At 42.3% G+C, this 23,518-nt stretch overlaps 1 protein-coding gene across 7 annotated transcripts in view; it reads left to right on the plus strand.

Annotated features, from left to right (window-relative positions):
- Window positions 1-23,518, plus strand: part of LOC308080886 (dedicator of cytokinesis protein 9-like) — a 103,291-nt gene that overhangs the window by 40,628 nt on the left and 39,145 nt on the right. For all 7 annotated transcript variants that reach the window (XR_013932759.1, XM_080422946.1, XM_080422948.1 and 4 more), the window contains exons 3-10: window positions 6,573-6,662; window positions 9,510-9,592; window positions 11,559-11,628; window positions 13,859-13,954; window positions 14,664-14,798; window positions 21,866-22,040; window positions 22,270-22,325; window positions 23,426-23,503. Coding sequence is in view for 6 of the 7 variants with exons in the window: in XM_080422946.1 (XP_080279072.1) it covers window positions 6,573-6,662; window positions 9,510-9,592; window positions 11,559-11,628; window positions 13,859-13,954; window positions 14,664-14,798; window positions 21,866-22,040; window positions 22,270-22,325; window positions 23,426-23,503 (783 nt within the window). In the remaining variant the exon portion in view is untranslated. The remainder of the gene's footprint in view (window positions 1-6,572; window positions 6,663-9,509; window positions 9,593-11,558; window positions 11,629-13,858; window positions 13,955-14,663; window positions 14,799-21,865; window positions 22,041-22,269; window positions 22,326-23,425; window positions 23,504-23,518) is intronic.

Below are 23,518 nucleotides of genomic sequence, written 5' to 3' on the forward strand. Positions count from 1 at the left end.
AAAATAATAACCCTCTCCCCTCCCTCCACCACTGCCATGAAGGGTTACCGTTACTCAAGCCTCTTGACCAACCAAAAGTCAAGACTCTCGCTCTTTGGCAAGAAGTAGACGACTGCAGCGAAACTTAACTGAGTGTGAAGTAGGTCGCTGCTGAATGGGGGCAAGTGTGCCAAGTCAACCTTCACTGGACAAACAGGTTGGAGCCCATGCAGTGTGGTGGGAGCTGAGTGGCCGTCTCTCTTAGAAGCCTCATCAGCTTAACACACTTCACTGCCCTTAATAAGGCCACAGCCTCCACAACGGCTCCACGTTGAGATTTAAAATGACATTTTCTTCATACATGCAAATACTGTACCCGCGTACTTTCCTCAATTGTTAAAAGATTAAGTTCAAGGAAAAAGATTGGTGAAATTAGTCTATAGCAATTACAATGCTGGGGAAATATTATATTTTCTTATATTGTCACAACAGTACAAACATAATTTAATTTGTGATTTGATGTGTTTGTAGTTTGTAGTAGTAAAATGGTTTGTTTTTCATCATGCATACATTGGTAGGTAGGTAGGTAGATAGATAGATAGATTTATAATGATAGATTTATAATGATAGATTTATAATGATAGATATGATTGCTAAATTGATAGATTGATAGATAGATTTATTGATTCACTGTCGCCTTAGATGACCTCTCCACCACTCTTGGCTTGCGCTCTCCAAAGACTCCAGCACCTGCAAGAGTTTAAGCGGGGGCCGATCACAAGGGCCGCGGGCGGGTATGTGAGACCCTCCCTCGACCCTCGGCAGGGGCATGTGGGAAACCCAGACCCCCAGTTAAACTTGACTTCCCGTGTAGCCGTTGGCTCGCGTCCCTTCAAACATTTACACGCTCCGTAGACGGCGTGTTTGTTTGTGTTCAAAAGCAACTCAGAGGACCGAGGCCGTGTCAACATTACATCACTGCTGCTCACTCCGACGCTGAGAGGAATCTCTTGCGGTCTCCACTCCCAGGTTCCTCCCACTGGGGGGGAGAGAGAGAGAGAGAGAGAGAGAGAGAGAGAGAGAGGAATGAGGTGGTTTGGTATTCTGTGTATTTCATTGTAGTTGAGTCCAGCGTAACAAACTGTCTGTGGTGGGAAGTGAACAATGTACAGTCCACCTCCAGACTGTATTTCACAACCCCTAGGATGATGAGTGGCTTTCATTAGGAGGTCGTCTGCAGCGCAAAGCCATTTGTAACTGTCCTGTGTGTGTGTGTGTGTGTGTGTGTGTGTGTGTGTGTGTGTGTGTGTGTGTGTGTGTGTGTGTGTGTGTGTGTGTGTGTGTGTGTGTGTGTGTGTGTGTGTGTGTGTGTGTGTGTGTGTTACGTTCCTGTGTCCTAATGTGTGTGTGTGTGTCTGTTCCTGTGTCTTCATGTGTGTGTTTGTTTGTGTCTGAATGTGTTTATATTTCTATGTCTGCGTGTGTGCGTGTGTGTGTGTGTGTATGTGTGTGTGTGTGTGTGTGTGTGTGTGTGTGTCTGCGTGTGTATGTGTCTGTGTGTGACTGTGTGTGTACGTTTCTGTATGTCTGCGTGTGTGTATGTATCTGTGTGTGTATGTTTCTGTATGTCTGCGTGCGTGTGTGTATGTGTCTGTGTGTTTATATGTCTGTGTCTTCATGTGTACATGTTGTTTGTGTGTGTATATGTTTCTCTGTCTGCATGTGTGTATGTTTGCTTGTGTCGCTGTAGGTGTGTATATTTGTGTATTTATCCATGTGTGTGTGTGTGTGTGTGTGTGTGTGTGTGTGTGTGTGTGTGTGTGTGTGTGTGTGTGTGTGTGTGTGTGTGTGCGTGCGTGCGTGCGTGCGTGCGTGCGTGCGTGCGTGCGTGCGTGCGTGCGTGCGTGCGTGCGTGCGTGCGTGCGTGCGTGCGTGCGTGCGTGCGCGCGTGTGTGTGTGTTAGGTCAGCCATCGTCTGTCCGGCTGTCTAACCCTCCATGTGTTTTACATCACCGGGCTCACAGGGAGTGGAGGGGGACAGCCAGACAAATGCACACCCAACACACACACACACACACACACACACACACACACACACACACACACACACACACACACACACACACACACACACACACACACACACACACACACACACACACACACACAGGGCAGGAGGGAGTCAGACCTCTGTGTAGGAGCACTTTGAGTTGAGGAGTTGGTGAGTTTCCATGAGTGTAGGTTCACACGCTCTAATGTTATTGGACGCTCCACTGGACCGATGGCTGGATGACATTCTGACTAGTATTAATTTACCTTTCTTAAGTGTCGCTATTAGCAATTAGCAAAGTATGAAAGCACTTATTTTATGCTTGTTCAAAACACTTTTTCTAACCCTTTTTATTGTCCATTTAGGTTTAATGAACCATAATCATACACCCACTACATTGTAGTCTCAAATTCACCTCCCTGCTCCTCACTCTGCACACACCAACAGACACGCACGCACGCACACACGCACGCACGCGATTACACACACCAACACACTTGAGACACACCAACACACACCGACACACACACTTTGACGCAGAAATACATGAAATATTTTATGCTCGTTCAAAACACTTTTTCTAACCCTTTTTATTGTCCATTTAGGTTTAATGAACCATAATCATACACCCACTACGTTGTAGTCTCAAATTCCCCTCCCAGCGCCTCCTCAATCCTCGCACACACCAACACACACACACACACACACACACACACACACACACACACACACACACATACATACACTTGAGACACATGAACACACACCGACACACACACTTTGACACAGAAAAAAATGTCACGCTACAGTCCCTGACTCGTGAACGAGAAAACACTGTAGAAGACTAAAAGGGCCGCAAACCCTTTCATCTTGTCCTCTCTTTCTCTCTCCCTTACTCATCTCCTCTCTCCTTTCCACCTCTGCTCTCTCTTCTTCCTGCTCTTCCTCCTCTTCCCCCTCTTCCTCTCTCGGTCCACCATGCCCGCTCATCTCCAGCGTGGAGGCTTCATTTAGTGCCTGGCATCATTCCTCTATCTCTGTGCCCTGCAGCATTTTGGACGGACAGTACAACCCCCTCCAGTGGTGCCTCTTGAAATGCTGCCCATTAACAGGAATGCACTTCATGGGCAGCCACCAGCTTGCTTACAGCTGAGAGAGTTTGGCTGCCAAAAATGAGATATTTCGTCATTTAATGAAGAAATAAAGTTAAACCCGCTCTTCCAGTTATGACTGACAACACACAAACATCATACGCTTGTTAGCCACCTACTGTAAGCCCTATATACTTGGCCGTACAACAAATAGCTAAACTAGCCGATCTACAAGCTCACAACACGTCACATTATGAGCTTGTGGATCAATAACACTTTTTCTTTTTTTTTGCACTTGAATTTTATTTCCATTTTCATACATTCTGTAATCACATTATGGACATACAAGCATACACAAAATAAAAACAGACAAAAACGAAAACAAAAAACAATTGCATCACGTATTCAACATCATCAGACACATCAAAGAAATATTTACAAAGGCATCACAGGCACAGGCAATCAAAGGTCATTATTCCAATTTCCAACAGTACCAGTCGTCCATACATGGCCTTCAGGACAGACAACCAAGTCTATCTACACAGTATCAAGTCCAGTCCATTGACATCAAGGGGGGACCGAATCCCCACGATAACACTTTTTATAGACTTTATTCTAGTCATTTTGGAAATGTTGCATGATACATTTCAGGTAATTTATTTATGCAGTAGTTAACTGATTGACAGCAGAGCTGCTTCACTTGAGGCCATCACTTCATCAATCTGACACATTTCCTGTGAGAGTATTTTCTTTTAAACGAGTCAGCAGATATGCAGGCTAGGAGAGTGGTGGTGATATATATTATTTCAAGCTGATGAAATTGCAATAGCAAGGTGGAACTATTTATTATGTGGTGTATGGATCCACTGGCTAACCAGGGTAGTATCTCATCTGAGATGGCAATAATTGCATGGTCACCGAAGGAGAGTAGTCAACGCATGCTGAAGCGTCAAACAACGTCAATTTCCCTGTTACCTTGCGGAGGCTAAATGCCTGCCAGGTTGACGCGAGGTCAAAATTCACCCATGTTGAACTCGACACGTTGAACGCGACTGGATGCTCTACACACCACACACAGTGATGCTTCTGACACGTACATTATGTGTAACTATGCCCTAATGCTGACATTTGTTTTATGTCTTTTAACTTTTTCCACACCATAAATGTATAGATAGGTCATAAGGACCCTATTGAGATGTGAACAAACATGTCACAGAGGCCCAATGATTGATTACTGCCGCTACCGCGTTTGACACGGAAGCGCACCGCTGCTATGAACTTAAGAGAAATGTCAGTTTGTATATTTCTCTGACTGGGACTCATATTAATTGTTGATCCTTCCAGTATATGAAATAATACAATATCCCTCCACCTAACCACTTAAACCCTATATACTTCAGTTTACCGGGTTCCGTTTTTCCCTCAACACCAAATCTCACAACGCATTGTAACGTGACGCTTTGTTGGCTTAGATCGTATATTTCCGTCTAATGTTCGCTTATTTGTGCAGAATGTTCGCCTATTATGACATGCCCAGAATAAGGACGATAGAGTTCATGTGGTTAAGGTTTTCTTTATATGTGATGTCCTCTGGCTACCCTCTCCTGTGCCCTGACACACTGGTAATGCTATTTTGATCATATAGACTTTGAAAGCCAGTGAAGCATGATTCAAGTTTCTAAAACCTCTTTCAAAGGCATTACTAACATGAAGACAAATGAAAAGGCTTGAATATAGGAAATCCATGACAAGACTGGGTCAATTTGACAGTGAGTCCCCACTCGTCTTTGTGGAGTGACTGGACACCCAGTGCAGTAACTGGGACATGCACTGACTGGTCGGAGTCTCTGTGGAAGACACTGAACACGGGTCTTGATGCCCTGAGGCTCCTCTGTGCTCCTCTGGGTAGAGCGTCTCTTCTCACTGTGGATCTGTCCATCTCTATACATCTAATAAAACTCCTGTCTGACTGTCTTATCTGTCAGCCGGTCTGTAACCATCAAATAAGGCTAGAGTCTCCGACTGTACAAAATGAGGTCCGGTTAAAGAGGAAAGAACGAAAAGAAAACAATTGTATTATTAAGAGTGACTTTACTACAACATCATCATTGTCTCTTAAGGGCAGATATTTACTGCTTGTGCTGACCAGTACAGCTGTGGAACAGCTGGAGAGTTGAGAGATCTGACCTGACCTTGACCTTTTCTCTCAAGCCCCACCATTATAGATGACACTGAGGTCAAAGGGAAGGGATGGGCTGGTAACTCTCCTTGTTGTTTCTTGTCTGTCTCATTCTGGGATGCACAGTACTGTGTTTTTGGAGGTATATGAACTGTGAGTAAAATGTTGTTCTGGGAGTCAGACAGAGTGTCCCATTGCGACATGTACGTTTGGCTCCAGTATTCGAATACTTTTAAATCTCTCATAATTCAAGACCAGAGTTGTTGTCTCTGTCTCATTATTGTGTCCTTATATTTTCTGAGTACCCCAATACAGATGGCCTTGACATTTGGCATAACGACTAAATTGGGTAAAAAAAAAAAAAAAAAACACTGATTCCATCTGTTAGCTTACAAAATCATTTCACTGTCTGGATGTGAGCATTAACAATACTGTATATGTGGGAGCTGGGGGCGTGTCTTCTCCTCCGCGTCATCAGCGCCCATACCCTAGGTGGGGTTGGCGAAAGGGCCTACTCTGTGTGGAGCTGCTTGTTCTCCCCGTGTCTCTCAGGGTAGTTAATACCCTCACAAAAACATGTAGTAATCCTGGTCACTATAACGCCTCCCCCATGACAGCCGGGGCGCCTGATGGAGGGGAAAGGAACTGGTTGGAATAACGTGTTCCTTCCACGCGCTACGTCTAACCAGGGAAACTCTCCCCTGTCAGGTGACAAGAAGGTCAGTTGGCTCTCATGCATTGAAGGAGGCATGAGCTCGGCCCTGGCCTCCCTAGGCTGGTGAGGGGAGTGTAGTGCCCAGGATCACTTAGAAAATTGGCACCGGGTGAAAAATAAGGGTTACAAAATCGTGGGATAAAAAAAGATATAAAAAAAACAATACTGTATATGATAACAGAATATTTCCCAACAATCTGAATGTGTATCCATGTTGAACCAAAATCATGACCTTCGATAGCATCCAGCGAACAGCATCCACAATGTGAACGTGTTTATATTTGGTCAGCCAAGATCTTCAGTTAGAAACTATCCTTCAAGATGGACTTATTATTTTATAACTGTAGTATAGTTGTATTTCATATTAAGTAGTAGTATTTCATTTCGGAACAAAACACTTCACTTGAGGGATGGTACGGCTCAGAGCCCAAAACGGGGTGTGGGCCCCACCATGTGAGTGAATTCCACCATTGTTTCCAAACACCAGCAGGTATGGATCTGTCACAGTGAGCTGCTACATCAGCCTGTTTTTCATGCCTGCTTTCTGTCTATCCTCAGATCTCCACCCTGCGGCGCCAGGGCCGGACTCTGTTCTCTACCGTGCCAGAGACTGCCGAGAAGGAGGCACAGTGTCTGTTTGTCCAAGAGGTACCGTATCACTAAGACATGAGCATGAAGCTGCCTCGATCGTCTATCTGTAACCTTGGCCATATGTCTCAGAATCTCTCTTACTTGTTTATTTTGTGTTACCATTAGCTGTTGTAAATAGAGCAGCTATTCTTCCTGGGGTACACACATACAGAATACAATACATACAGTACATACAAATTGACACGTTTGACGCCATCATTTCATGATGTCCGACCGAGCCTTTTCAGTCGTAGACCCCACATTATGGAATGCACTCCCCTCCCATATCAAATTGGTCCCCACCATCAAGACTTTTAAATCTCGCCTTAAGTCCCACCTTTATACCTTGGCTTTCGATCCCGTTTGAGAGTTTCTGTGGTCTATGTTTTGTTTCACTGTCTGCTGACGCTGCTGCGTCCTGTATTCTTCAGTGATAAGTCTCCCTTTGTTGTTTTATTTTGTTTCTCATTTTGCTGTGTGTTTTTGCTGTTGTTTTTCTGTGTTTCAGCTTACCCAGTGTATTTGGCTTTTGATTTTCTGTGCAAGCACTTTGGAAACCTTGAGTTGTAAAATGTGCTATATAAATAAAGTGGATTGGATTGGATGTCAACTACAAAAAATACTTTTGCCGCACTATATTATTGATAGCCTATCCTCACATCAGAACTATAGAATTCAGGAAAATCAGCAATGTTCCCCTTTAATAAAGAGATAAATGTTAATTATGATTAACAAACCTATTTCTAAGCATGCCAATGCATACACATGTTTTGGCACATGCACAGATCTAGACCCCAGGGGGTCTTGTGCCCGTGTCCTTTGCCCTCTAACTCAATAAGTGCCCATTCAGCTGGTATTGACAATAATTGTATTTTAAAATGTTTCCGTACTGTTCACTGCAGAGAGAGAAATGTATACTAGTATCCATGAAGAAAGGCAATTCAAAACAGCTAGTGTAGACCCCTAGGGGACTCTGTTTAATAAAATATATAGGGTTTAAGAAGTGGTTATTATTTTAGTAGTATTGTGCTGGTGGAGGAGGATGACCCTTATTTAGCTTGAGCCCCAATGGCTGTGCATGATACTCAAAAACCTGCGCTCTGTCCCTTATAGTTTGAATATACTTGCCTTACTCCTTTCGGCCAACCACAGGTGGTTCTACCACTTTCCAGACAATACAATTGGTTACAACACCCTGAAGGCCCATCAGATGTTTTGTTTCTTACGTCCAGCCCAAGAATGCACTCAGGCATTCATATGTTTTGTTTTATGATTCGTGGACTAGAACAAGACTGGTTCGATTTCAATGAGAGCCAGGGGAAGAAGGAAATAGCTTTCGAATGGACGAATAACCCTGTGTTCGACGTAGCAATTCGATCAATTGGTGTCACAGTCAAATACACTCTTACAATTTACATGCCAGAGGAAAAGAACATACTAGTACTGTCCTTAAAGTGAGCATACATTTTTTTCTGTTGCTAATATCTGTAGTGTATGTTCTGTTGAGTGTATAGACCGGAGTTGGGGCTCATAGCTCACGTTTGGGTCGTATATCGTCTCACAGAGGCTGTGTAGTGCAGGGGTTGGCAGTGTTCTGGTCTGGGCGTAGTCTGAAAGAACTGTTATGGGATATTCCCCTATGGATCCAGCCAGAAATTACATCATAATAACTGCATCTGGAACAGCTGTAGGTACTCACAGATGGGAAGCTGTTTTTTTTGTTCTCTCTCTCTAGTCTCCGTAATCTATTTTCCTTCGTATTTCACCCCCCAACATAATACGTGTTACACACGTATTTCACACATTTGTAGATTTTGTTTTCAGGCTTTGAAACCTGAAACACATTTCTACCAAAGTTCAGATAATAGGTGGTTGCTGGGTAATTCAACCAATTCAACCCTGTATACTTTGTTGTACGTCAAACATCGGCTATTTATTTTTGCCAAATGTTTGCCTATTTTTGCAGTGTTTGCCTATTTTTGCAGAAAGTTTGCCTATTATGACCAGAAGAGTGACGCTAGGGTTCATGTTAACGCATGCACGTAGGTTTTGATGTCATGTTGAACTCATAATTTAGCATCTATCTATCTGTCTATAAATGTACACGACTGTCAGACTGTGTTGTGCATAACTTCAGGACTTTCTGAACGATCAAACGATTCAAACTTCACAGAGGGACCGAGGGTGTGTTGGAATTCGATTGGTCTGTTGTCCAAAACCGAAAATACAGTCCTATTTAATGCCCATATATGGATATCTCTGTATCTGTCATTATTATGTTGTCATACAACAGACGTCATACACTGGCCTCTGAATACTGCCCTAAGTACTCTGACAATGGGTACAACGGGTATTGCCTAACCGGAGGGGACTCCGTTCCCAGCAATGGATATAATTCATTTGACTTATGGAAGTCTGTGTGTGATCTTTTCAGCCTGCGGTTACATATCCTTCCTACAGTACCTGTTTGATGTAACACAGGATACTTTAGCCAGCCATTTATACATAGCTGCTGTAGAGACTCCTTTGGCTGAATGTTTGTCTTGTTAATTCAATTAGGTATAATAATGCAATTTAGCTGTCTTATCGTTCAAGTTTCTACTCAAGCTCTTCCAGCTGCACTGCCTGCCTTTTAGGAAACAAAGAGCAAGTTCACTCCTTCTTAAAATAAAACCCTGCCTTTTTATTTCTTCTGAGGGAATACGGATTTAGCTTTATTTTGCCAAGGAAGTATAATAAACCTCAGCGCGCCTGCGTCCGTCAGGGGCTGTATTTTTAATGACCTCTCCAAATTTGTTCATGCTAAAATGACCCTCACTCACCACCTCCTCAATTTTCACTTTCTCTCTTTCTCTCTCTCCGCAGTGCATCAAAACGTACAACTCCGACTGGCACCTTGTCAATTACAAGTATGAAGAATATTCTGGAGATTTCCGCCAGCTCCCAAAGTGAGTGCCTGCGTGTATGTCTGCGTGCGTGTGTGTGTGTGTGCGTGTGTGTGTGTGTGCGCGTGTGTGTGTGACTGTGTGTGACTGTGTGTGACTGTGTGTATGTCCATGTCCATGTTGATATGTGGCCATGTACGTGTGTACATTTCAGCTGGAGTTAACAGGTGTGTTGAGGTGTTGACAGCTTTACTGACAGGTCTATTGACAGCTCGTCAGAAGAACCAGACCTAGTCTGGCGGGAGAGGTCCCTTGAGAGGTCCCTTGGGAGTCTCTTTTAGGTCCTCACAATTTCTCACCACCACCACCAACACTATGTTTAGTATAAGACCATATATAGGACTAAAGAAAAACATATACTGTACAGTGCAAGTCATTGTAACAGTCTCCCATTATGCAGTTGTAATTAACATTAACCCACAACAGCACTGCAAAGGCCAGCAACACCACCTGTTCTCTCTTACGTCTTGTAAAATGGAATTTAATTCATATTGCAGCACAAAAGTTGTACCTCTAAAATGACTGGTTGTGATCTTTCCAGTCACTCTGCTAATGAGTGAAAAAAAGTATATAAAAGCAACTTTAACCCTGCAAGGTTACAAGTAGGAAATACGACAGAACTTCGCTGATCCATTCAACACAACAGCATTAGTTGTGTAGAAGTTTTATTTTTTATTTAGTGTTTTATTGTTTTAAAGCACTGAAAACAAAGTTCAGAACGATGTTCAAAGCCACAACAAAACTCCCAGATGTCTTCCGGCGGGGCATTTTGCATCTGCTTTGCTCATTGGATGCTGTGCTGTTGTATAGTTATATAGTTTTGAGGCCCATCGTAAAATGTACAATGTCCTGAGATTCTGGCCTGGTTTTACTGTCCAGTGAATGTGTTCCACAGATCCCTGGAAAGAAGGAAACGTGTGTTGTGGAAGTTAAATAAATGTCACACAATAGGACACTTCCTGTGTTTTTTCCACCGAGGATAATCGGGGCTATTCTGGGACCATAACTTTGTGATATCACTGAAACAAATGGGACATCCCAGGACGCACTACATCCTTACAGACCGTGTCCTCAGTTTGAGCTACTTTCCATAGCATAGTGAAAATAATCTACAAGCTTACAATGCATCACATTGCAACACGTTGTGAGCTTGTAGAACGGCTATTAATGACATAATGCAAGCCTAAAATAGGGATACCATGTTGAAAATGATTCATGACAGGGAGGTGGCTAGAAGCTAATGCACCTTGCAGATGTTACATGTCATGTTTCCAACATTGTAGCATAAAAACCGGACAACAACCCTTGACCCTGGCCCTGACATTGTTTATGCTAGTTGTTCCCTGGAGCTTGTTCGGCCCTGTTAAGGTCATAGGGGCAAATTGTGCTTTTGGGGTTTGACTCGTAACAGCTGAGGTACGTTGCCTAAATCCTGACTCGTGGCGACAGCTGTGTACTGAAGTGGCCCTGAGAAAGATGTAGCGAATGAACACATTGTAGTGTTCTAAAAATGTGCACGTTGTTATGAATGGAGACAGCAGGGCGTGAATGCTACCAATGTAGACATTGTTTCTTCTTATTGTGTGTGTATATACAATGGGGTCAGTATGCCGTGAACCTACATTAGCAAATGGAAAGCTTGTCTGATGCGTTTGAAATAGAGAGGGTATGGTGTGAATGGCAGAATAGTGTGAAAATCTCACAATGACCTTCATTGTGAGGTTAGAAGAGAGTACATAATTATACTGTAGATTAGGGGTGTGAAAATTGAAAATATTTTCTATAATTTCTTTGTTTTTGTTGACTTTACTCGACTTAATGATTTAAGTAAATATCTAACTGAGCTCATGATTTTGGCAAAATTTAGGGGTGAAAAATCATTTAGAAATGTATCAAAGTTACTATCTTTTTAGGTCATGGCAGTTGATCCTTGAGTCCTAAGATATGTGGCGGTCATTTTCTCTTTCAGTAAATCACCCAGACCAGAGAAGCTGGCTGCTCATCTGTTCGAGGTTGACGAAGATGTGGAAAAAGATGAGGTAACTGAACTTAACCAGATTTCGGAAAAGTCATTTAAACACTCTCTGGTAGAAACGTGATCCCTCTTCCAAATCACACTTGATGTTGCTCAATTACTACTGTGGTAATCTATCAAACTGCTGTAGGCCTTCACAGTTAAACAACCCAATCCTGAGAGGAAGCTGTAGCCCTTGGTAGTATTAAAAAAAAAGATGTTGTATAAAATACAGATCCCAGAATTCCCTCCACTGTCCTCAAGAAACTTGTCCAGCAGACGCCCGTATATAAACACTTAGTTCCGCTTTTGTCGGGACATGCAGGCATCCTGGCAACCTTCCCAAGTCTTTGAATAAGTAATGATTCTCTAAAGGGCAATGAGTTCAGCCTCTTTCCAGGCTTCACTAACTAGGATATCGTCGCTATCGGGCGGAAACCTCATGTGTCCAAAACTATTACTTTTCAGGAAATTGGGGAAAAAGAGCCTGTGTTCCAATGGATCCAATGTTGTTATTATTTAGTCACACATTCTAGTTAGTACTTTTCATTGGTTCAATATTTATAAAACCCACAGACACACTTAAACACTTTCACTTTTACATACAAAAAATCTAAAAGAGCTAAAATATCTGCTCTACAAGCTCTCAAAGCGTCACATCGGAACGTGTTGTGTGCTTGCAGATCGAACATTTTTGCTACTTTTGTGTGACACTGTAGTACGACAGTGACAATACTATCATGACTTTAAGTTTAGATTTTTATGTTTTAATGCAAAGTGCCCCCTTTATTTCGCCTAGTATACATAGCAAAACCTCTCTTTACATTTCCCAGCCAAACTGGCTTCAGTGGCTTGTGTTGTCACGCCGTCAGATGTCGACCCACACACCTCTCTCTCTCTCTCTCTCTCTCTCTCTCTGTCTCTCTGAGCATCCTCTCCATGACATGTTGAGATTGAGAGAGGTCACATACCGGCCCAATAATTACCTTGCTACAGGAATTGATTGGATTGAAGGCTGTTGACCTTTTAGTGCCTGGTCAGGATGTGGTGGTTGAAAGCCCCTGGAGGAAGGGGAGAAGGTCTGCAGTGCTGAGTTTAATGAGGAGAACACTAGTGTGCTGCTCCTACCCTCCCAGCTGCCTGGAGGGCACTCTGCAGTTTTCTATGCAATGAGAGCAACAATGTTTGTGCACCATTATCGTGATCGTGTGTGTGTGTGTGTGTTTGCGACTGTGTGTGTGTGTGTGTGGGGGGGGGGGGGGGGGTGTACTTGCATTACTATACATATGGGGGTCAAATGTCCCTACTAGTAAAGTAGAACTTGAGAAATATTAATTACGAGGAAATTATGAGGAAAAATGTCCTGGTCCTCTCAAGGGAAATTGTTGTGTTATGGTTAAAGATTTTTTGTGTTTTTGGGCGGTGAAACCGCCCCTATATGTGAGGTTTGGATATTTGCACCCCCCAATCCTGCGCTGTGATTGGCCACCAGTGTACCCCCCTAACCCTGCACCGTGATTGGCCCATCACAGTCTATTCAGGACTGTGATTGGCTAGTGAAACATGACACATGTGCATAGCCCTATAAATAGGACTATGCACTTAAAAAAAACATATTTATGTTTTTTTTTAACACATTTATGTTTTTTTTTAAGTGAATGACTGAATGACATTCAGTATTGTGATTAGCTAGCAAGACACCGCCCACTTCACACTGGGTGTGATTTTTAGCTTACAATTGGGAAATGATTCACGTTGGGGTTAGATTTAGGTTACGCATGCATTTAGAGGTTAAGTTTAGGTTTTGGGGTTTGCGTTATGCCTGATTTATACTTGTGTGTGCTGAAAAGAGCAGATCTACAAGCTCACAATGTGTCGCGCAGCAACCCGTTGTGAGCTTGTAGATCGGCTATTTTCGTCTTCAGGGCTAGAGTTGAAAATGTCTAAAACATTTAGAAAAATCACAAATAAGTCATAACATGTATGTCCTAAAATGTTGACGTCCTCACAAGTTTAGAAATATATATGCGTGCGCGCGTGTGTGTGTGCGCGTTGCTGCGTGCGTGTGTGCGTGCGTGCGTGTTTGGTCAAGTGACAGGCGAGCATTAGAGATTATGTGTGCTCACACACACGTACAGCGAGTTCGAGCCCACATGCAAGAGAGTGCGTCATTGTCTCCTGTTGTTGGGTTGCGTGCCACGCCCATGCGGGTTCCCTAGTCTGATCTGTGTCCTAATTACCTTGTCCTCCCACAGGACACAGCCTCGCTGGGCTCCCAGAAGGGAGGGGTCTCAAAACACGGCTGGCTGTACAAAGGAAACATGAACAGCGCTATCAGTGTCACCATGAGGGTGAGTGGTAACGCAATAGCAGGTTTCCCCGTCATGAAACGTGTCCGCCGAGTACCCCCCTGATACTCTGGTTGGTCTCTGCCCCTCTGCCAGTGGTTCTCAAACGTCTTCATGTCAAGGACCCACAAATTGATATGCATTTGGCTGTGGGCCCCCATCCGAAAATATTTTATGCCAGGGATCCCCTGAGAAAATTTGTGTTACGGTTTTTCAAAATTATTAAAAATTTAAAAAAATGTTTCACGATATTTCAAATTGTTTTCAAAATAGCCAATCTACAAGATCACATTGCGTTGTGAGCTTGTAGATTGGCTATTTTGGAACTCCCTCAATGACCCCTGGGGGTCACCCCACTTTGAAAACCACTGCCCTACACCACTAGACGCACTGTGTCCTTTAACAGTTTAACAGCAGAGATGTGATGACTCATTTCACAACCGCATAACATTGTTTGTGTAAGTAAGTACTTGTACCTCAACATTTGTGCGGTTATGATGTAGTAAAGCTTCCTTTTCAATTTGAGTTTACCGGGACATTTAATTCTCATACAGAAGCTATATTGGCTCTTTTTTTTTCTTTCTTCTACAGTAGCCTGTAGTTTGAAGTGAATTTTCTTTAAGTTTCCCACGCCCTGTCTCCACTATGTGGTATTTTTAGAGAAAAGAGGCCCATTCGGTCTGTTTATGTTCTCCATTTCCACCCCCCCTAGTCCTTCAAGAGAAGGTACTTCCATCTGGCTCAGCTGGGAGACGGTTCCTACAACCTCAACTTCTACAAGGATGAGAAGACCTCCAAGGAACCTAAGGGGACCATCTTCCTCGACTCCTGCATGGGCGTCGTTCAGGTACAATGCACTGTACTGTAGAGTGGTGTTTAGTACAGCAGTGGAAGCTGTAGTTTGGTAGAGTAGTGGAGGTTGCAGTATGACAGCTGTACAGTAGAGTATAAGTACAGTGTAATACAAAAGACTATAAAAATGGGACTCAATCCTCCCTGCTTGGCACTCAGCATCAAGGGTTGGATTGGGGGTAAGTTCCTGCGACATACTAGGTTCATGTCCAGGGGGTGTATTTTTACACCATGGCTGGGGGATGTACTTGTGCATCAAGCCGCCTCACTCTATAGACGAATCCACAGACACACTGCTTTTAGGCAATCATAACTGCGGTGTCAGAATGCACACCGCATCAGGAGTCTAACACCGCAGCTACAGGCATTCGCTCTGTGGATTCGTCTATAGAAACAGGAGATAGGTTGCTGCTCTTTGGGCCACATGGCTCTGGAACTGTTGTATCCCAAGGCTACTACATACTGGTATAATCGTGCTTCCGCAAGAAGGAGGCGGAAAATGGAAGTTCAGTCCTTTAATTTTCAATTGTTTACTAAACAAATGTAAACTCAACCAACTGTTGCAAATAAACCAGTTCAAGTAACCAAAACATTTTCAGAAAAATTAAACAAACATTTTTCAGAGGATTCAGTCCAAATTTCCAGGCCACATCCCTCAAGCTTAAGAACCTACCTAAACACAGAAGGAGTATGCACAAGTCAGCCTCCTTTCTCTAATCAGCTGCAGAATGGGACTTCAAACATACACAGGAGAGTGCATGCACCCAACGGAGATGCAAATCTGTTAAAGAATAAGACTTAACAGCTGGCATGGTTCATGGGGATATGAGGCATATTGCGGCAGTAGCTGAGTGGGTAGAGACGCCGCCTGGGAATAGGAAGGTTGCCGGTTTCGCTCCCCGGCCCACCCAGTCTCGCCCAGCCCACTAACTGCTCCCCAGGTGTTGTAGTTATAGCGCCCAATGCTTTTAATAGTTAAGATGTGTTAAATGCAGAGGACATAGTTTACGTATGTTCAAATATACAATGACAAATACCCCAACAGCAACTAAAGGCGACTAATTTATTATTATGAGTTTCTATCAAGGAAACGAAAATATGTACATGGTCAAACATATGAAACCATTTTCTCCTCTAGAAACTGAGGAGGTGAACGTTTTTAATCATTATAATTCAGCTCACAATAAAATATATTTGTCCCTGTTTTACGAATCATTCGTAAAACAGGGACAAATAGACTGTATAAATGGAAGGATACCTATGCTTCCCAGGTGCTATATTCCCAGGGTCCAATGTTCCCCAGTTCAATATTATGTTAACACACATTATCCCTCCTATTGTGTCAGTCTGTTTAAACCTGAGGCCGATTCTAAAAACGCCTTCTAAATCCTGACGTTTTCTGAAAAAGTTTAAATCTTTATTCAAATCTTTTTTTTTTAATTAATGTTGCTGTATACTGTATATAGAAACAACTGCACACAGAGGTGTTCCCAGCTTGAAAGGTATAACAACGTATAGGTGTTCAAGGTATAAATGGGTTAAAGCTTGCAGGCTTATCAAAAACCATAGACCATATTCACACGGCGGCCATGTTTCTATGAAGTCAATGAAAGTAGCCACCCCGGGTGGCGGCACTTTCAATGTTAAATTCCAATATGGCCGCTGTGTGAATATGGTCTATAGCCATCCCAACCATGGAGTGTTTCGGATGCTACCACATGGCAAGAGGCTTCGTAGCCACAGAGCCACTGGCAGCAGATTGCTCAATAGCTACTTCCCCCGGACAATCAGGTTTATAAACGAACAAGCCAGGAAAAAGACAAAAAAAGAAATGCCAATACAACATTAAAAAAATGGGGGGCGTGGTTTACATAATATGTCAAACTTGGGAACATAGGACCTTGGGAGGACCCTTTGACAGGACTGTGGAACATAGTACCCTGGGGAAACATATAGTAGGACCCTTTATCATGATCTCACATAGGACCCTGGGGAACATAGGACCCTGGCAACATAAGGATGACCCTGTTTGAATGTGCAACCATTGCCCTTGAAATACAAATAACAAAAAATCACCTGTAACACAACTGAGGGGTCCTGAAGATGGATGACTGAGACTACAGTTGACTCTCCCACAGCATTCCTACGTATGCTAAAAAGTTCAAGCATAAATCGCAACAGCCTGGTTATCGTAACTGATCACACCTAAATGAAGCAGATCAGAGTTAATGTTATTAGCTTCAGCTGTGTTTAACCTATGACAATTCAAAAGGACAGCACTGATAGGTCACACCTGTTTAGTGTCCCAATCATCTTGGCTGCTAATCAGAGTAGGGCTAGCCTGCAACTATCGATTATTTTCTAAACGATTAGACTAGCACAAGCTCACAACTAGCACAAGCTCACAACTTCCCAAGTTCTGACATGTTGATCGGCTATTGTCGCTACTTTTGCGCGAAGCTGTCATACAAAGAAGTATAAAATAGGGCATTAATTTCTGAAAAGACATTAAAAGATGAAATATTACGGAGATGCAAGATCTCTGCACAACAGCGGCGATATTCAAAACAAATCCATTTTCATCGAGATGCTGAAGGGAATGTCATTAGAGTCCAAAACAAAGAAAAACTGCAGGGTTCCCCCTCAACTTATTTATTTACACAGAGGCATATAGTGACATTTCAACAGTGTGGCTCCTCATCAGACCCAAGAGAGAGTATTGTCACCATTAGTAGGGGGTACTAACCACCAAAAATGGCCAAATCGTTACGTGGCGGATAAAAGCATGAAATTTGATACAGATGTCCCTTGGGTCACCCTAAAACATCCTAGAAGGGGTGCCCAAAAAAATCTTAAACAGGAAGTGAGTTATGGACAAAATTCAAAATGGCCACCTAAACTGTTGACCGTTGACTCAAAAGACACCAAAAGAATCTCCAAAAAGCATACAATTTGGCACATATGTCCCTTGGGTCATCCTAAGACATCCTAGAAGGGGTGCCCAAAGGAATCTGAAACAGGAAGTGAGTTATTGACTAAATTGAAAATGGCCGCCTAGTGTTGTCGATTGACTCAAAAGACAACTAAAGAATCTCATAAAAGCATACAATTTGGCACACATGTCCTTTCGGTCATCCTAAGACATCCTAGAAGGGGTGCCTAAAAAAATCTTAAGCAGGAACAGAGTTATTGACAAAATTGAAAATGGCCGCCTACAGTGTTATCTATTGACTCAAAAGACAACTAAAGAATCTCATAAAAGCATACAATTTGGCATACATGTCCCTTGGGTCATCCCAAGACATCCCAGAAGGAGTGCCCAAAAAAATCTTAAACAGGAAGTGAGTCATTGACAAAATTGAAAATGACCGCCTACAGTGTTGTCGATTGACTCAAAAGACAACTAAAGAATCTCATAAAAGCATACAATTTGGCATACATGTCCCTTGGGTCATCCTAAGACATCCTAGAAGGGGTGCCTGAAATTATCTGAAACAGGAAGTGAGTTATTGACTAAATTGAAAATGGCCGTGTACAGTGTTGACAGATGATGCAAAATACACTCATAAAAAATAATCTCATAAAAGCATGACATTTGGTACAAATGTCCCTTGGGTGATCTGAATGCATCCTAAGGGGTGCCAAAAAAAGTTTTAATAGTCTCTCAATGGAAAACACTCCTCCCACACGGGCTGCACTGCTACAATATTCAAATCGAGCAGCCAATCTGGCATTTGGTCCAGAAGCCTGAAAGCTATGCAATCTCTACCCTCTCCTGACAAATTTGGATGGATTAAAGTCGCTGATTCGTGGACACCTTTATGGACACTCTTGCCAGAGGCTGCTTAAGTTTGTAGAGAACTCAAGTGTTGCTGCAAAGCTGAGCCCTTCTGTTCGAGAAAGTGTAGATGCCGGGATGCTGGGTTACCTTGCAGAGCATTATGCCAATATGCTGGTAATTGCGAAATGGCACACATGAATACATGTAGTTACTAAACACTAATCACAAAAAAACAGTAATGATCAAGAAGAAAATACATGAGAAGATAGAGTGTAAAACAAGCAAGAAGATGTAGAGTGCAAAATAAATAAGATGCGGAGAGTAAAATAAGAATATGCAGAGTAAGATAAGATGCAGAGTAAAATAAATAAGAATATGCAGAGAGTTAGATAAATAAAGAAGATTCAAAGAGTACAATAAAAAAATAATGCAGAAAGTAAAATAAATAAGTGATGTAGAAATGAAAACAGAAGGTAGACTACAAAATACGGCAGGTTATGCACTGCATAACCTGTTGTATTGAGTCTGCATAATATGCAGACTGCCATGGTCAACTGCCATTTAGAATTTCTTTCCTAAATTTCCTAAAAAGTTTAATAAACAAGCAAACAAACAAATAAATAACCCCTTCTAGGATATATTAAGAAGCACTCAATGTACGTACCAAATTATACACTTTTATGACGTCCCTTTATGTTTTCTTTTGTGTCAACTGCTTTAGGCGGTCACTTAGGCGTTCAGATCACCCAAGGGACATTTGTACCACATTTCATGCTTTTATGAGATTCTTTCGGTATCTTGCATCATCTTTCAACACTGTTGAAAGATGATGCGAGTCAATAACTCACATCCTGTTTCAGATTATTTTGGGCACCCCTTCTAGGATGTGTTAGGATGACCCAAGGGACATATGTGCCAAATTGTATGCTTTTTGGAGATTCTATAGGCTTTTTGAGTCAATCGCCAACACTGTAGGCGGCCATTTTCAATTTAGTCAATAACTCACTTCCTGTTGATGACTTTTTGGGGCACCCCTTCTAGGATGTCTTAGGATGACCCAAGGGACATGTGTGACACATTTTATACTTTTTGGAGATTCTTTAGTTGTCTTTTGAGTCAATCGACAACACTAGGCGGCCATTTTCAATTTGGTCAATAACTCACTTCCTGTTTCAGATTTTTGTGGGCACCCCTTCTAGGATGTCTTAGGATGACCCAAGGGACATGTGTGCCACATTTTATGCTTTTTGGAGATTCTTTTGGTGTCTTTTGAGTCAACGGTCAACAGTTTAGGTGGCCATTTTGGATTTTGTCCATAACTCACTTCCTGTTTCAGATTTTTTTGGGCACCCCTTCTAGGATGTTTTAGGATGACCCAAGGGACATCTGTATCAAATTTCATGCTTTTATCCGCCGCGTAACGATTTTTCACTTAGTGCCCCCTACTACATAGAGAGAAAGAAGAAACTGGAACCAGGCAGAGAGAACACCTCTGAAGGAGATGACACCACACAGAAAACAGAATTGAAGACTCTGTCATTGTTATAACTGTAACAACAAACTTGCCATGCGTCTTTTAAGCATTTAGAATAGGCCTTTCCCAGCAGCCATTTTGACATGAAATAGTAGGGTAAACACGTGTTACCAATGGCACTAATTAAAGTTCCATTCCGTTCAGGTCAAACAGAGTCTGGGTGCTGCTATTTTGCATGTTTGCACACTGGAAAGGTTCCGCTTCACTAAATGGAATGGATCCTTTAAGGTAGGGTAAGTGATTTTCTTTGGTTAAAATAAGTGTTAAATAGCTCTATATTCTGATAGTACTCATTGCTATAGAGTGTGTGTTCAGTAAAAGGAGTCTCCATGTCTCTCCAGCTCTTTATTAAACAGAAAATGCATTTCCAGGTCGGGATACCAATTTTATCCAATCAGGATAGAGAACTCAGACAGGATACAGATTAAAGTGAAATAGGAAGTGATGACACAAAGAAATAAGCAGACAAAATTGGAATGGTACTCTCTGATTGGCTGAAATTTTGCAACCCACCTGAAAATGTATTTTCTGTTTATTGAAAAGATGGGGAGACTCCTGTTACTGAACAAACACATCTATAGCAATGATATCAGAAAGTAGTGCTTTAACCTTTTAACAAAAAACGTTTTTGTTTTAACCAAAAAATATCACTTACCCTACCTTCAATTAATATCATCGGTAACACTTGGCTTCACTGTACAATTTCATGTCAATATGGTTGCCGTGAAGAAGATCTACAGTTGTTAATACTAGGACAAATATCAAATGTAATCAATACAGACATATTGCCATGAAATTTATCATGTACATTCTTGCTCCCAATAGGAAGAAACCTAATGATTTAATGATCCCATGAACTTTCCTCTAGCACCCCCATTAGGCAAAATTTCTGGTCTGTTATTTGTTGTTGGTCATGATGTGCACCTCTGAATACATAGCCGTAAGACACAACAGCTTCACCAAAGTTTACAGAGAAACTTAAGTTTTGAGTGAAACATAGGTTATAGCCTCAGATACTTAAGGAGGGAAGGGAGGGAAGTTCGCACACTGTAGCTCCCAGTAGAAAATGTATTTAGTTACAAACGTTTCGAGCACTGTGGGTCTTCATACATACATTACATGAAGAGGGCGTGTTATATATACAACAAGAGAGCAACTTCACAAACAGGCAGCTGTAGTAGTGATTAACCACCCACCAGATCTACAAGCTCAGACTGAGTAGTACAGTGCCATGCTGAAAGCTTATAGATCTGGGAAAGAAAAAAGGGGGCAGTAAAGCCGACTGTCATTTCTCCAATTAAAGAGGGTTACAGGATGGGTGGTTATAAGGCCAACAGTATAGTTCATATGCAATACAATACCATTTACAGCTAAATGAGCCTCAGATACTTACTGTACCATAGCCTGATTATTCCCAGTAATCTGGTTATTAGTGTTCATGCTAACACATGGTTCCTCACATCACATACTGTATGACCCTGCTGAGATGGATTCTAGTTCCACAGAGCCTTCTCTCCTGTGTCTCCCTCTCAGCTCACCTGCTGTCTGACTTAACAAAGTACTAAAGAGATTTCCTATCGTTTAATTCAGTGGTTCTCAAAGTGGGGTCCAGGGACCCTCAGGGCAAATGGACCCTTACAGGTCTGTAACCCTGAGAGTTATGTAGGTCTTTGAAATGAAAAAGTTTCAGAACCACTGTTTTAAATGTATTGACTCTGCCTGCCTTGCTGTCTGCGTGGTCTTTCAGAACAGCAAGGTGCGTCGGTTTGCCTTTGAGCTGAAGATGCAGGATAAAAGCACCTACCTGCTGGCTGCCGACAGCGAGGTGGAGATGGACGAGTGGATCAACACGCTCAACAAGATCCTCCACAGCTGCTTCGAACAGGCCATGCAGGAGAAGAGGAATGGGGACCTTCATGACGGTGTGTGTGTTGTTTTGAGCTGTTTGTTTTGATTATTGCTGCAGTAATCGCTGAATAATTTGTATCAAGGATGTTTCCTCATTTAAACCCCTTCATGTGTGGAAAACAAATTATTAGCAGCAGTTATTTCCTAACCCTCCATGGCTCTGTCAGAGATGCCAACCTGTCTCCTGTGTTTAAGTTCCATCCTTCCATTTGCTAACTCACCTCCTGTTAATCTCTCCCACAGACGATGAGATCGGAAAAACAGACCCTTCCTCTGGAAGTTTCCAAGACAGTTTTCAGGTACCCTGCTCTCTCTGTTTTACACTAAACACACGTCTTTATAGCCTTCTGTTTTGACTATGTCACAGCTAACACCTATTGTATACTGTATACAGTCTTAACCACTTAAGCACTATGTTATATTTAGTCATACAATGGTGTCGGGTGGTGAAAATAGCTCACAACCCGTTGCATCGTGACACGTTGTGAGCTTTTAGATCATTAAAGTGGGAGACGCCTTTATTAAAGAACGATCTGGGCATCAGATGTTCTGCGCAGGTTGTCTGAACTATAACTGGGTCCTTCTTTGTTTAGCCGAAGTAAACAGCTGTGCTTCCTATGAGCCAGAGTCCAAAGGCTAGGGAGCAGACCTGCCCTTCCTCTTGTGGGTGCTAAATGCTAACCCAGCAGACATCTGGGACAGTGCGTATATGTATGGCCTCCAAATGCAGAGGCCACATCAGGCCAACGTGCTTCACAGTGGAGGGCTGTCCAGCGGTGGAACGTGGCAGTTTGAGAGCAACCACTTGAAGGCATAGGCCTGCTCTGTTTATATACAGGATCTATGTATTTTTGTTCTCTGTAACCACATCAGTGGTGAGTTAAGATAAGGGTTTACTGGATTGAACAGTTGAGGAAAAGAATATTGAGGAAACATCAGTTTCTTTGTGTTACAACCTCTATGCAAACAGTTATTTTTTGTGTTAGCAAGTGAATAATTTTTGTCTGTGAGTTAATAATATTCATAACAATGGAACATCTGGGAACTTTGCAGTATTTACCAGCCGAGCAGAGGGAACATGAATAGATTTTTCTATTTTGAAATGAAGCAGAATGAAAGATCATTCTCATAATAATTACACCCTGACCACAAAATGATTGTTATTCATTACTTTTGTTACTACCATTTCTGATTCTCATTCTCTTTCAAATACTGTCTGTTATATATTTTATAACATGTCATCCTGTCACGAGCTTCGGCAAACTTCTGCACCATAATGACTATTTGACTTCCCATCACCTCATAGAGTATTGGGCTACCGTATACATTATTGAGCATGATGGACAAGCATATTCCCTTCTTTCCTGTTATTTTTTTATGTGTTAAATCTTTTTGACAGACTGCTCGAGATATCGAGTCCAAGATGAGAAGTGAAACCACTCGCCTTAAACTGTTCACGCTGGACCCTGATACACAGGTGACAGCTTATACT

The sequence above is a fragment of the Gymnoscopelus braueri genome (genome assembly GCF_963280865.1).
Source record: "Gymnoscopelus braueri genome assembly, chromosome: 24".
NCBI lineage: Eukaryota > Metazoa > Chordata > Actinopteri > Myctophiformes > Myctophidae > Gymnoscopelus > Gymnoscopelus braueri.